The sequence below is a fragment of the Bombus huntii genome, chromosome 4 (assembly GCF_024542735.1).
Source record: "Bombus huntii isolate Logan2020A chromosome 4, iyBomHunt1.1, whole genome shotgun sequence".
Taxonomy (NCBI): domain Eukaryota; kingdom Metazoa; phylum Arthropoda; class Insecta; order Hymenoptera; family Apidae; genus Bombus; species Bombus huntii.
The window spans coordinates 4,521,251-4,534,867 of record NC_066241.1 but is presented as its reverse complement, the minus strand read 5'-3'; the positions used below and the strand labels follow the sequence as shown (position 1 = coordinate 4,534,867).

Sequence of the window (13,617 nt, the reverse complement as noted above, 5' to 3'; positions counted from 1 at the left end):
TCGTGGCGTCCTCTATATATAAAGGATGAGCCGCGGAAATAAAAGTTTCATGGTCCGTGACGTTCCATCTTGCGCGCGTATTTATTTGCCATAAAGAATGAAATATCGGGTATGCACGAGCGAACCGTTTGCGGCGTAAATTTTAACATTCACAGAGCTTCTTGCCGAGAGTCAAAACAACCGAGAGCGACAGCATTTTTCTTTTCTATTTCGCGAACTTGAAACGATTAACGATATCGATCCGTAGAAAAATTGACAAAAAGGCATCAGGCCGATGGAAATGTTTCGTTGTCCGATCTCTCGTTGCTCCGTGCCACTTGGAGCGGATTCTTTGACAAATCTGAAACAAAGTTCCGATTAAATCTGCGAAGCGAACGTTCGATGGGACCGACGACGCGTAAACGCGAAGCGCTTTATTAAAATGGAAGAATCGAGGATGGCAGAACGGCTCGGCAAGAAATTAATATCGCTCGGTTCGTAACTTTGACAAACAACTCGAACACTGTTTATCTTCGTTATTGTTTCACGGCGACATTTTCGACTACGTATAACGTTCATCGAACAACGAATCGATTTTTTACGTTCGCATAACGTAAATTTGTATAATCACTCGCAGCCTAACGATAAATATTTAGCATAGAAGAATTAGGAAAGTTTGCAGGCATCATTAACCGATCGATGTTTGTATCGACGCTATTCCAACTTTGACTCAGAACGTTCGCGCAAACGTTCTTTTTCTATTGCTTATGTACGTCGCCAGCAATGAAATAAAATCGAGTGAAAATCAGACAGGAAATAAAGAATAGGTCTGGTTGTCATAGCACGGAAAGCATAAATCTTCCAAGAACGACCAACAGATCTCGGAACAACCGATTTATTCAAATTAGACGGTACGAGTTCCGATTCACACAAGGAAAACGGTTACACGCGTGAACGATCGCCCGGAGACAGTGAGATACAAAACAAAGGAAGTCTACAAATGAGACACAAATTTCTAAGGAACGCGGATATTTCGTAGCGAACGTGTAATAATATGAATCCCGGAAAAAAATAATTTCGTACGCGTGCTGAAAAAAAAAGAAGAAAACAGCGACAAACGAGGTAATAAAAATCGACCTTGACGAAACGAAAGCTGGAAACAAACAGTCACGTCGGACAGTTGTGCAGTCATGAATAAATCGAGAGAAACCATAGACAAATAAGCGTATTCGAAAGAGATGACACGAGACAGTAGAAACATCACGCGATTTTTCGATCAAAGATACGTCGACGTAAAACACGAAGCGAATCGATGTAAAAGCGCTTTCGCTATCGACGATCATCATCCTCGTGCAAGGGTCACAGGAAAATCACTTTTCAAAAATATTACCTCGTCTTGTCGAACGAAGTAGCTTTCGCTCCACCCTGACCTTCATCGCCATCGTTAACTACAGAGGACAGTCTTTCCGCGGAAGGAAACACCGGAGACAGCATTACATTTTCTACCAAATACTTCTCTGCTATTCCGCGAGCTATCGGATAACAGACAGTCGAAAGCTACAGGCCAGAGGTAAATACGTGTCATACATAATTTCAGATTCCCAGCGGCGTACGTACGTTGCTGGCCTCGGCTGAAAACCTTCCCGTAAACCGATCGGAGACGGGTGGAACGCGCGTTTTAGCTCGCAGCGACGAGGGAGCGAAGAAGCGGAGCGTGGGTGGGATCGGAAAGACGGAAGCAAGCGAGGAAGGTAGGAGACATAAAAAAAGAAGAAATAACAGGAAGGGAAAAACGAGAAGGGGTGCCGTAGGGGGTGGATGGAATTGAGAGAGAGAGAGAGAGAGGGAGAGGGAGAAAAAGAGAAATAAAGAGATAGAGATAGAGGGAGAAAAAGAGAGACAGAGAGAGACAGACAGAGAGAGAGAGAGAGAGAGAGAGAGAGAGAGAGAGGAGGAGGAAAGAAGCGGGGAAGGTTTTCCTCGAGCGCGTAACGACGTAAATAAAGGCGGTAAATCCGATCGAGAGCAATCCCTCGAGCGAAGGTGTGTACCAACAGGCGTGCATCGCAAACGAAGCGACGTATAGACGTGCGCGTGCATCGCCTCGCAACCAGAGAGAAGATGCAACGGAGCCGTGGCAGAGGCCAAGGATAGAATTTTCGAAGCGAACTCGCGAATCATCTACGTGCTACGAACACAGATGCGAATCTTTGTTAGTGCAAAGCAACCACACTCGGAACACGCTATCGCGTACACAGACGATGAACTCGCGTTCTGTATGCGTCAACGTGCACACAAGAATGAATATAATCATGCTGTTTTACGCGACGACGGTAGCGACGGCACAACCGACATACGAGCGCCTACGAATACCCGGTGAGAGCGAGGTACGAGCACGTAGACCTCGTCCAACAGGGAACGCACGCACGAATTCCTGCAGCAGAAATTAGTATAATTATCGTCACCGGGTGAAGCTAGAATTCCGCGCTTCTTACCTTGCTTCGCAAGGGGAATTTAACGAACATTCTTCTTTTATCCGTAACGAACTTACAAGCAAGTATTTACATCTGCTATTTCTCATTTACGCTTTCACCGAAATAAAACTTACCGCTTTCTTCCTATGAGAGATATATTTTCAGAGAGATATATCGATTTGCCAGAATACGCGTAGATCGTGGAGAAACAAACGATCGGAAATCGTGACACGATACGACGAAAGAAAATAGCACGAATCCCGATTGCCTTTGCCGAGAGTCGTCTAAACGCTCAATGGCAAATATCCAAAGCAGTCTTTTATCTATTTTAACGTAATACCAGTGAAGTATACCCAGCGTATGCGCGCGTATACGGAAGATAATATCGTACATACAACAAAGTAGCTTCAACGTCCTTCCTCCATTTATAAGGATTTCCATTCCCGAGGCTGCAGGATTTGCGATTTGATTTCCTTAAAAGGAGTAGCTAGCGAGTACTTGGCGAACTTGGCGTTTTCGACCAATCGGATGTTCGAATTGACCGATCGTCGAAGGAATTCTACGTTATTGATATTCACCGTGACCTCGGGGTGGTTTCTTCACTTTTCTATGGATAACGCCTTTTCCCTCTTTGAACGGTACGGCGGATTACTTAATCCCGAGGACCAGCTGTTCACGCTCTCTCGTCACGTCCCTTCAAACGCTGACGCAACCGGTCGCGTTTACACTGATCCGCGTCGTAATCCGATCGGTGAAATTGTTTCGTTCATAACCAAGCAACCGTGAATCATCTTTGCTACTCTATCATTCGGCGATCGATAGCTCGTTGTTTCGGAAATTTTCGCCTTTGTCGCCGGAACTCCCGTAAAACTACGACGGACCACCGAAGTGGTCAACTTTCCTCCAGGGAAAACTTTGAGACAACCGATTGACCCTGTACGCCCGAACAATAATGCAAAGAAAAACAGTGTCTTCCACGTCGTGGCTAACGACAACGAGAAGTACGGTGTTTCTTCGTATTAATGAACGTTATGACTTTAATGAGTCACATTGGTAAGTACGCGCGCAAACGCACCACATGATCGCCGTACCTATTACGCTTATGTAAACAGCGTATTGTACGTATGCAAAGAGCGTATTATATTTATATGCCGGTAGCCGCGGTTCGTTATGTAAAAGGGGCATTGTGTTAATGTAAATCGCTCAGGAATCACCGCTCAGACGATTCGGGAATCGAATTAACAGGCGTAAATGATCGTCGAGAGTTAGTTACGACGTAAGTCGTAAAGGAACGATCCGAGTACGTATATAAAACTATCGATTGGACGATAGGGAAATTAAAAAAAAAAAGGAGCTACTTCTTTGGAAATGTGCCTTTGCAAGCGACCCGTGCAACACTCGGTAACGCGAGAGCGTTTTATTTATAAATTGACCGTTGTCGATGTTAAAAACTACCGGCTATGTGATACGACGCTTCCGGTAATAGAGAAGTAGCAGAGGTCATCTAATACGAAGCTAAAGTAGTAAATTGCAGTAGCAGTTCGGTGCATGGCGCTCGATGCAGCATGAAGGTAATTCAGTCGCGATATTACAGTTAGTACGACAACACGATTTACAAGTCGGTGCAAACAATTCTATTTCAGGGATAAGTGGCTCTCCAGCGTGGTAACAGCGTATTCATGATCCATGTCGGTATGCAATCGGTATGAAACTGTGAGCTGTTCTGCGAAGAAACGCGACACGCTTTTCCGTTCGTTATTATCGCGAGATATCGATGACATTGCCACCGAAGCATCAAGTATCACAGACATCCACCTATCCTTCCAATCGAAATACGGTTCTTTTTAATTATTTTCTCGAAGATCTAGAGACGCTCCAACTCCAAGTTGCCTCGTTTTGAAATTCGGTGAACCGCGAAAATTAGCGAATATTCTACAACGAGGCTATTTTTATCGAAATATCATATCTTTTTATAGTTGATAAAACTTGCGAAACGGTTGTCGTTACTTTGTACCTTAGATAAACAAACATGATATTGCACGAGTATAGAACGTACAGAAACTTACCTGAACGACTGTAGGAGGCACTGAGCGAAGTACTATGGTAGGTGAAAATATACGATGATCTGTCTTTGTGCGAATCTCAAATTTCATTAAGAAAGAATACCTAATTAGCAAGGATGCCGAAGCAGTGCTCCGAGATCTTCCGGCTCATGCGCGCACCGCGGTCAGAGCGGAACGTTGTTCGTTAAGTTAGAGAATATTCGTGTGACGGGGCATCGACAATCTACGGCGCAAACGGCCAATTTATTCTTCCTGCTCAGGTTGAAAATAGCAAGAACGTTAAACGTTCGATCCGGTCAGACGGTAATAGAGCGTTAAATTCGGGACGATCGAGAGCAAAGAATATTCGACGATTTTATCGGTGATAGAAAATCGTCGATATATCGTGGATGAAATTTAAAAGTAGCAGCTACTTCCGGTCAGAGGGTAGCTAACGCAATATCTGCTTTCACAAGAAGGATTTATCGCGTAAGGCACCGATGCTTTCAGAGCGGACGCGTCGTGAAGCTCCATAATCGATTTTCTTTCCCCTCTCTTCTGATATCAGCCTCTAGCTTAATGGAACTGGCAAAACGCTTCTCTCTTCTCGGTAACCGAATTACCCGAAAAATGGCCAAGGATCGCGTACATGGTTCTTGGCCGTTTGGGAACGAATCGCTAGAAAGATGAAAGAACCTAGGAGACGAGATAAAAAGAGAGAGGACGAGAAAGACGAGGAAAATAAAGGAAAAAAGAAAAAGATGACGCGACTCGATCATGGAAATTACGTGAAATTACGTAAAATTACGCGGAAAGGAACGAAACCTGTTCACCGGGGTTGAAAGAAATTGCGGAAACGATAGATTTCGGCTGTCGAAAAACGCCAATCCCACGATCATTCGCGTCGCCGCGACTGTTATAAACGTGTGCGGATGGATCCACTTATTTTTCACCGAAAGGGAAAAAACCATCGACGTTTCCCATCGACAACGACGAATCACCGGACGGCACGTTGTAAACCTGCCACACGACCGCGTTTCTGTTTCTTCTATTTCGCGTTAGCGCGCAATCTGTCCCGATAAAGCGTAAATTGGAAAACTCATGGTCGTCGTCGATCACCGGGAGCATTGTCGTGCACCATCTCCAAAATAACAGAAATGAAAAAAATAGAAAGAGAGAGAGAGAGAGAGAGAGAAAGAAAGAACAGGCAAAGAGAGAAAAAGACGTGCATTAGGTCGAACGTTAGAGGAACACCGACGTGTCGCCGATCGATTACCAACGCCATCGCGAATACGACGTGGTAATTTTTGCGTTTCAACGATCGTCTACGGAGGAAACAAACCATCGAGAATCGACGATCGGCCATTATCGTTTCATATTTTACGACCACCCCCGATCTAACCGCTATTCGTATTCCGGTCGCGAGGTAGACTTTCGAAAAATATAACGGGTGTTCTGGATCGGCGAGCGACTTCATCGCCGCCGCCACGACGGTCGAATACCAAAGAGGAGGTTCCCGGCCCGCTGTCTCGGCTGAATAAATTTCAATTTCAACTGAAATAGGGAGAGAAGAGAGGAGAGAGAGAGAGAGAGAGAGAGCGTGGCGCGCGACGTCGATGCGACAGCGACACGGTAAAGAGAACGAGTTCGAAGTGTTGGTGCATTTACGTAAGCCGCGTGTACCACTTCGTCTACGAATAATGCAATTAACTTGTTCTACAGATAGCGTAATTCAATTTCTGGAAAGGCACCCCGCCTCTACAGGTGAAATTAATTGTTCGTGGCGCGAAGGAGAAAGGGCTAAGCCTGCCGCGGTCGGGAGAAGGCGGAATCCGAGCGAGTATTCCGAGCAATAGCGAACCTTCTCCAAGGGGTGGAAGATTCTTACAGAGCTCGATATTCCAGATAACATCGCCGCGGCTAATTGCAAAGTACCGTCGCCAAGATCTCCTAGCAATTAATTATCTCGACAAGTGGCCAATTAAATAGGTAAGACAAATCGTCGACGTTCGGTACGACGTAACACATTCTCGCTATCCAACCGACCTAGATCGGTGCTTAAAAAAAAATCATTCGTGAAATCGGGAACCTGGCGAGAGGTTAGACAGTTTTGCCGCTATTTCACGAAGCCGCAAATTTTAGAGTAAGTTTAGTTACGGCTAACCTCGTGACTTTATCTCACGGTAACGTTTAGTAGATCCTCCGCGAAAAGAAAGAGAAGGCGCAGCAGAAATTTCCAAGAAAACACGCTTGAAGATGGATCTTCCTATATTGCAAACGAAGGAAATATTGCAACGTAGAACGAGTATCGCGGACCCGACGATGCGCGATACAAAAGCAACGGCGTCAATTAATTCAAAGCTGACCGAGCTCGAAAAGCATCGAATCTTCGAGCAAATTGTATCGTGTGTAAACAGGGATACGGGCTAGCTGTTTTCAACGGTAGGATGGCGTGTTTCTGGCGACATCCGATTAACCAACGTCGAGCCGGGGTAGCTTCCGTTATTGCGGACGAGTTGCCTCGGCCCTCGTGAGTGTACGATCCTACGTGGCTAAACAGGTGACTCGTGTACACAACGCCGCTTTAGGGAAACGTACCCTATGAACCCGATGGTTCTCGAATCAGATTACGACCATCCTGTTAAGTTCTACCCATCACCTAATCGAGCACCAGCCACACAGTGCCCCTTTTTATCTGCAGCTGGCCTCTGCACTCGTTTGCATTTCGACGAAACGCGGCTTCTACTACTTGCGCTTACAAATGTTGCGATTTCCACGAAGCAAACGGTCGAAACAAAGCAAAAGTCGATTATCGATCGAAACGACGCGTGACGTTCCTAAAGGGATCGACCAACTGTCTTTAAATAGCTTCTCTGTGTCTGTGAAATCAATTTCTTACAACACAAAATAAATCAGGACAATTCGTAAAACGAACGACGCTAAAATTGTAGAGTTTTCACTTAGGAGGCCGGAAGAAATTAGTCCAACACTGTCGGCGGCGTGTTATAAATTCAGGCGATTCTGCCAGGACGCATCAAGAAGCGCGACATAGTCAACGCCAGGTAAATTCATTCCATAGTTTCTGTTCGAATTTCGTCGTTCCTCGAGCTTCTTCCGTTGAAACGACAGAGAACAAACGAGAATCGACAGACTCAGATATTTAAAATGTTTCGCGAAACGCCTAATTTGCTCGGACAATCGAATTAGCATCGACGTTCGTTATAAGTTACAGGCGAGCTGGCTACATTTCCCTGGGAGGCACAGCGCAGAATGAAACAGCGAGTATTATGAAGCAACTGGACGAACACAGTTTTCAGGTTAGCAATGCGCGCACAATATTCCACGTTCGAACTCGTATATCGCTACCGAACGTGAAAGGGGTCAGGCTAATGGTTCGCGGCGAGATGCAATAATCTATGCGATTCCCGTGGCGGGCCGCGCTGCTGCATCTACGTGTACGTTGCGCTCAAACGTGTACACGGTGTCTGGTCGTAACGGTTACCGTGAAATTCAATCCCCTTCCGGGTTGGTTCGACAGGGAAAAACTGTTCACAGTAAAAAATTACAGCGAGATAAAATTGATACGGGGATCGTTCACCGAACGCCCGGTTATCTCCGATGATTAAAGTCCTAAAACCACTCTATCCTCGTCGAATTTATGCTCTCGATGCTAACGTTGCGATCGTTAAACGTGAATAAGGGAATATCGCGTACCAGGAAGTATCAGTGCAAGCGACAACCTTATCTTTCCTAATGAAAGTGTCGCTACCGATGATAAAAGCTCCCTGGGGGATGCTTCCGGCGTTAGCTCGCGTACGCTTCTCCCTGGTAATAATATAAGAAGCTATCTGCTTAGGAGTACGCGCGTGAAATCTCCTGGATACATACGTTCGCTCTCCACTATCTGCAATATGTATAATGCGAGCATTGGATGATTTACAAACTATGTGTACGAACGTGGTTGCAACTGTATACCCTCCTCTCTCCCCTTTAGATTTCTCCGATCCTCCACTTCGATCTTCCTCGCTACAGTTCCTCATTATCGTCGAACAACGATGTACAACAGCTAGCTACTCGACGTTCTACGAGCCTGGCCATTTCCGCCTAAAAGCGATATCGCTAATAGAATGGACGATCGGGCGTGTTCAAACCTGCTGGAAATTAGACGCACGATCGCGTTTACTCGGTGCCTTCTCGAAAAACGCGGCGATTCCCAGCGTCGAAGAAAGAACGCGCGCACTCGAGTCTAGAGTGGCTTTCATTTTACCTCTTTCTACGATTTCAAAGTAGGAACAATTTTCTTTCTTTTTGTAATTCGGCGATAAATATTTCGCGGCTCGAAGGAATTCTTCGTGCGATGAATGGCTCTCGAACGCAGCCTCGAGAGCTCGGCTTTCTCCGAAATTAGCACGATCAATTCCGCTCTTGAAAATTAATTGCCTCGCATGTCAAGAGGCTCGGTTGATTTAATCTCTCGGCTACGAACCCCGTGATCGACCGAGGACTCCACACTCGCTCGTTTTGTTCGCGATTTTCCTTTATCCTCCGCCGATCGTACGTGAATTTTCCATCGATCTCGCCTCTGTCTTCTAGCCAGAAGACAGCGCGCGTATAGGATACACGAGGAGTCAGTGGATCGCAAACTCCACGAAGAAGGCCATATTCTTTCTCTAGTCTTCGAGAAAATAAAGGAAACGACGAAACGAGCGAGAATACGGTAGGCGAGTAGACGGTCGGCGTATAAAAGTTTTATAAGATTGTCACCGAGTTGGCGAAATGATTTGGGAGTTCACGAGCTTGCCTCTCCTCTAAGGAAGACGAGCAGTGTGTATTACGAGGTGGCGCATACACAAGGACCGAGCTCGTAACCTCCTTCGTCGAGAGTTTAACAGGCCCTGGCTACGAGCTGAAATGCGGCCTTTCCACTTTACCGAACGGCAATAAAGCATCAGATACAACCGGCCGCAAGAGGAGAAACTCCCTTTCGCGTTCCTTACTTCCTCCACCTCGAACCTAGACTCTCGTCCCGCCGTACGAACGGACAGAGTTAAAACGTTTGTTGCTCGTGATTAATGGTAGCACGCGCTACGGTCGTTAGAACTTCTTTTCAACGTTTCCCTCTGCCTCTTTTCCTTTTTTCGTTAACGCTTCTGCGATCGGGTATATACGCGGGCAATTTCGCCGAGTTTCACGCTCCTTTTACCGTTACAAGGTAACGCGGGTTCCATCCGCCCCTGACCGGATGACACAACTTCGATTTTACGCGTTTAAATAATGCAGCTCGGCGCGTTACTCTGCGCGCTGTACAGTGATACTTATTGGGAACGTTCCCTCGGCTCCCTAACGTCGAGTCATTATTGCACGCGATAAAATATCGGATGCGGCAGGAAGCTGGTCGTTCCCTTCTTCGTTCTAGATAATCGTAGTTCACGGACGAGGAAAACGAACGACCGTTTTATGTCGCTGCCTAGCTAGCTGCACGCGTTCCAAAATATATGGCGACTAGCAACTTCTAACACGTTTTCGCCTGAGAATACGCGATTTACGCGTACAATTTGTCTCTTGTCGCGAAATATTCCTCTCGTTCTTCAAGTGTTAGGACGCGTGTCAGCGTTAGCTCGTACAATTTTTCACGGAAAATCAAATAGTATCGGCCTCTTGACGACTGAATTCGAAATCACGAGTCTCTATCTTTCCATAGCCGTCAACCTGCGTTTCAATCTTGTTGCGGTGTTCGCCAATTATGCCGTAACTGAGAGCACCGGCGCGAGTTTTGTAGCCACAAATTAATATCGAGATTCCGGTGGCTGACTGATAACCGGCTGGTTCGGGATATGTTATCGTTACCGGATATCATAATGCACGCGTTACATACAGGCACCGACGACATTTCGTAATAGTCGTAACAAGATATCAGAACGGTCTATTTGCTTGGTCGTTGGCTGCGAAGCTCACAGGGGACACAACGAATCGAGCCAGCGGAATGTTTCCCGCCGCAGTTTCCGGGTTAAGACGAAGGCCACACATTCGTTCGCGGATCGTTTGTAGCGATCGATCGAACGGTATCGACGGGCAAGACAGGCTGAGCGAAATCCATTCAATTTTTCACGAGGTTTCTCGATGACGTTTGATGCGTCTAATTTATTCAGAAGGCGTCGCGTGCTGCGCGCGGAGCGGAAACGTCGTGCCGAGAGAAGAAACGCGGGAAGAGAAAAGGAGAGGAAAGAGAGAATAGAATAGAATAGAAGGCGTGAGTTGACGAAACGAGACGCCGTTAACGCTCGACAGTGTGCTAAGACTGATTTAATGGCGGCACGTAAAAACAAAGAGCACTATTAAAAACGAGTTCTGAATGCGAGCCAACGAGAAGCGCGGAAACCGCTGGTATTTTCAACTCGCGAAGAAAACGTACGGGAAGAGAAAAAGAAATTAGTCGTTTCGCTGGACAAAACAAATTGTAAATATATAAATATACGCGTGCGTGTACAGGTATAGACGTATAGAGAACACGTAGGCGTTGCCAGGTTACTCCTACTGGCATCGGTGTTAATAACGAAGCAATTCATTAGAGTTTACCTCTGGCCGTTCCATGAATTTACCAATAAATTCTCATTACTACTCCGCGAGCTGCGAGCCAGCTCTGTAAGTACGTCACTGAGCGCGAAACGAGCAAACATAAAACTCACGAGGAAACCGTTTGGCCGATCTCGTAACACGGGATGCAAAAATAAAACAAGGATTGCGGGTGGGGGAGGGGAAAGTTGTACGTTGCATTGTCGATATCCATCCCTTACGTAAGCCTTGAGAAGAAGGACGAGTACGGAAGTAACGAGAAAAGAACGCAGCCTCGAGGTCTTCCCGGAACATTTTTACGAGACTAACTACGTATTTTCGTTTCGCCTTCGCCGACTCTTTGACCATTTGGCTCTCGATTCGCGACGTCTCGCGAACGCTGAGAATGATTCTCGTAGATTTTGACACAGAGACAGACGAGATGACGGACCGCAGGATGTTTCTAAGCGCAAAGTCAGACGCTAAACGATTCGCGGGATGAAAGAAAAAGTTGTCCAGAGGAAACTGCAGGGAAGTCGGGCGAGATAATTTTCTAAAAGAATTCCTTTGTGCTACTGGTGAAACACGGGTGAAACGACGTTTTCCGAGAGAGAAGACGAACCGTAAAAAACGCGGCCCGTAAACTCCATAATTATTCACGAAAATGGGAAAAAACAGCCACGGCGAAATTGCCTGAAATTCCGAGTGTCGGGGAAAGGTTTCTCCCCGAGGAAAATTTTGCATAAGATTAGCTCGAACGACGCGAATATAGGATAGAAAAGCAAAGGCGAAGGGTTCAGCCGGTTCTCACGCGGGTCACGAGGTCCACGGTGTGAAAGCATATTTATTCGATCCATTAGCATCGATTCGCAGGCCAAACTGCAAATTGAATAACTTCAAAGTCACACAAGCCACGTTGTATTAAACGCTGGCGTGTATCGAAAGTACCTCTATATCGATCGACCCTGTTTTTCCGTGACAGGGAAAATTAAACGTCAATGCACGTCGACGGACATTTTTTTTGAGGTGAGGGGGGGGGGGTTGAGGTACCGAGAACTCGTGGTCGGTAACGTTTACGAACCTATCGTTGCGCTGCATTAATTCCAGCTCGTCGAGTTCCCTTTTAATCCTCTCGAAAACATTTAACCAGTAGTGGCGGCAACATCAAAAGTCACATCCACCGATCACGTAGCACAGACCACTTACCAAGCACGACAAGCTGCCTTTCTAGACAATTATTATCGCGAGGGGACAGACGTCCTTGGATTCTGACACGTTGTCTTCCTGAGAAGTTCCGCGATGGCACGCACGGCTCCTTCCGTCTCGAAGGAAGTTTTCTTCTCGAATCACAGGCCAACTAAACAACTTCGTACTCGGTATTGTTCACACGCGACCGATCAAAGAGCCGTATATCACGATACAACGATAGACAGAGAGCAACGAAGAAGAACGAGGAAACTGCACGCACGCATCACAACATGTGATTCTTCTTCGTCGTCGAGCGAACGAACGTGTCAGCGAACCAACGAAACGATAGAACGACTCAATTGCTTTTTTTATTTGCCTGTTACACTTTCGCAAGTTACCCACGTGACAGCGAATCCACCTTGACCACGAAACAAGGTGCCGATACGAGGCACGAAGCAGCAAGCAACACCGTGAACTGAATTCGGTGGTAGCCGAAGCTACACTCGGGGCACGATTGACTCGCAGGCAGGCGCCGCCTGAGGCGCCTCCACCATCCGCAATGTGGAAACTTCCTCGTGGGCTCGTTACGTCAAGCATCCTTGTTTATCTACAGGATTTCTCCTGCCTTTACCTTCCTGGTTTCTGCCACTGTCGTATGTCACCGAATCGCGAACGACATCGAACGGTCGTGATATTCCCCGTGCTACGATCCAACATCCACAAAAAAAAAAAAAAGAAAAAGCGTGACTCTTCGTGAAAATAACTTCGATACACTGTTCGTTTCGAACCAACGTGTGTGTGTGTGCGTGTGTGTGTGATCCCTGATACGTTCGCGGCAAAAGGTGCGATAAAAGTGCATTTAGAAAAATGCACGTATGATTCAACTTTGGAAAAAAGAACGACCACCCGAAGCAAACGTTCGTAGAAACGATTTTAGTCGTGATTCTACTTTATCGCAAAATATTTGTTTTTTTTTCAGGAAACCGAAGAAATGCGCGAATTCGATTTACCGTAACGGCAAGTATCGGATTCTCCTTAATAGCGTTATCGACGGAAACGTAGAACGAAGACAACATTTTTTCCCCCCCTGCTTTCTAAGACGCCGGTGTGCTCGAAGGTAGAAGGGAAACTTGCCCCTTGGGATCGATCGATTGCCAATAGGTGTTTGTCGATACAAATTCAATATCCTCGCGCGCGCACCCCGTCCGCATACACTCTCACCTCCGTACCAGGGCACTCTATCGACGGTGCAGCTATTTTGGGAATAAAGGTGGGAGAGTCTATGCACGCTTGCATTTTCGAGCAGTTTCTTGAACGGCCGGTCTGTCTACCTAACCGATTCGCGAGCCACGCGCGTCAGAAATATGAAAGTCGCTAATGTT

The 13,617-nt window shown here is 46.4% G+C and overlaps 1 protein-coding gene across 1 annotated transcript in view; it reads right to left on the bottom strand.

The window, feature by feature from the left end:
• LOC126865029 (protein gustavus) overlaps positions 1-12,731 on the bottom strand; it is a 157,746-nt gene extending 145,015 nt beyond the window's left edge. The window contains exon 1 of the mRNA XM_050617067.1: positions 12,129-12,731. Coding sequence (XP_050473024.1) covers positions 12,129-12,145 — 17 coding nt within the window. The 5' untranslated portion in view covers positions 12,146-12,731. The remainder of the gene's footprint in view (positions 1-12,128) is intronic.
• Between the last annotated feature and the right edge of the window lie 886 nt (positions 12,732-13,617).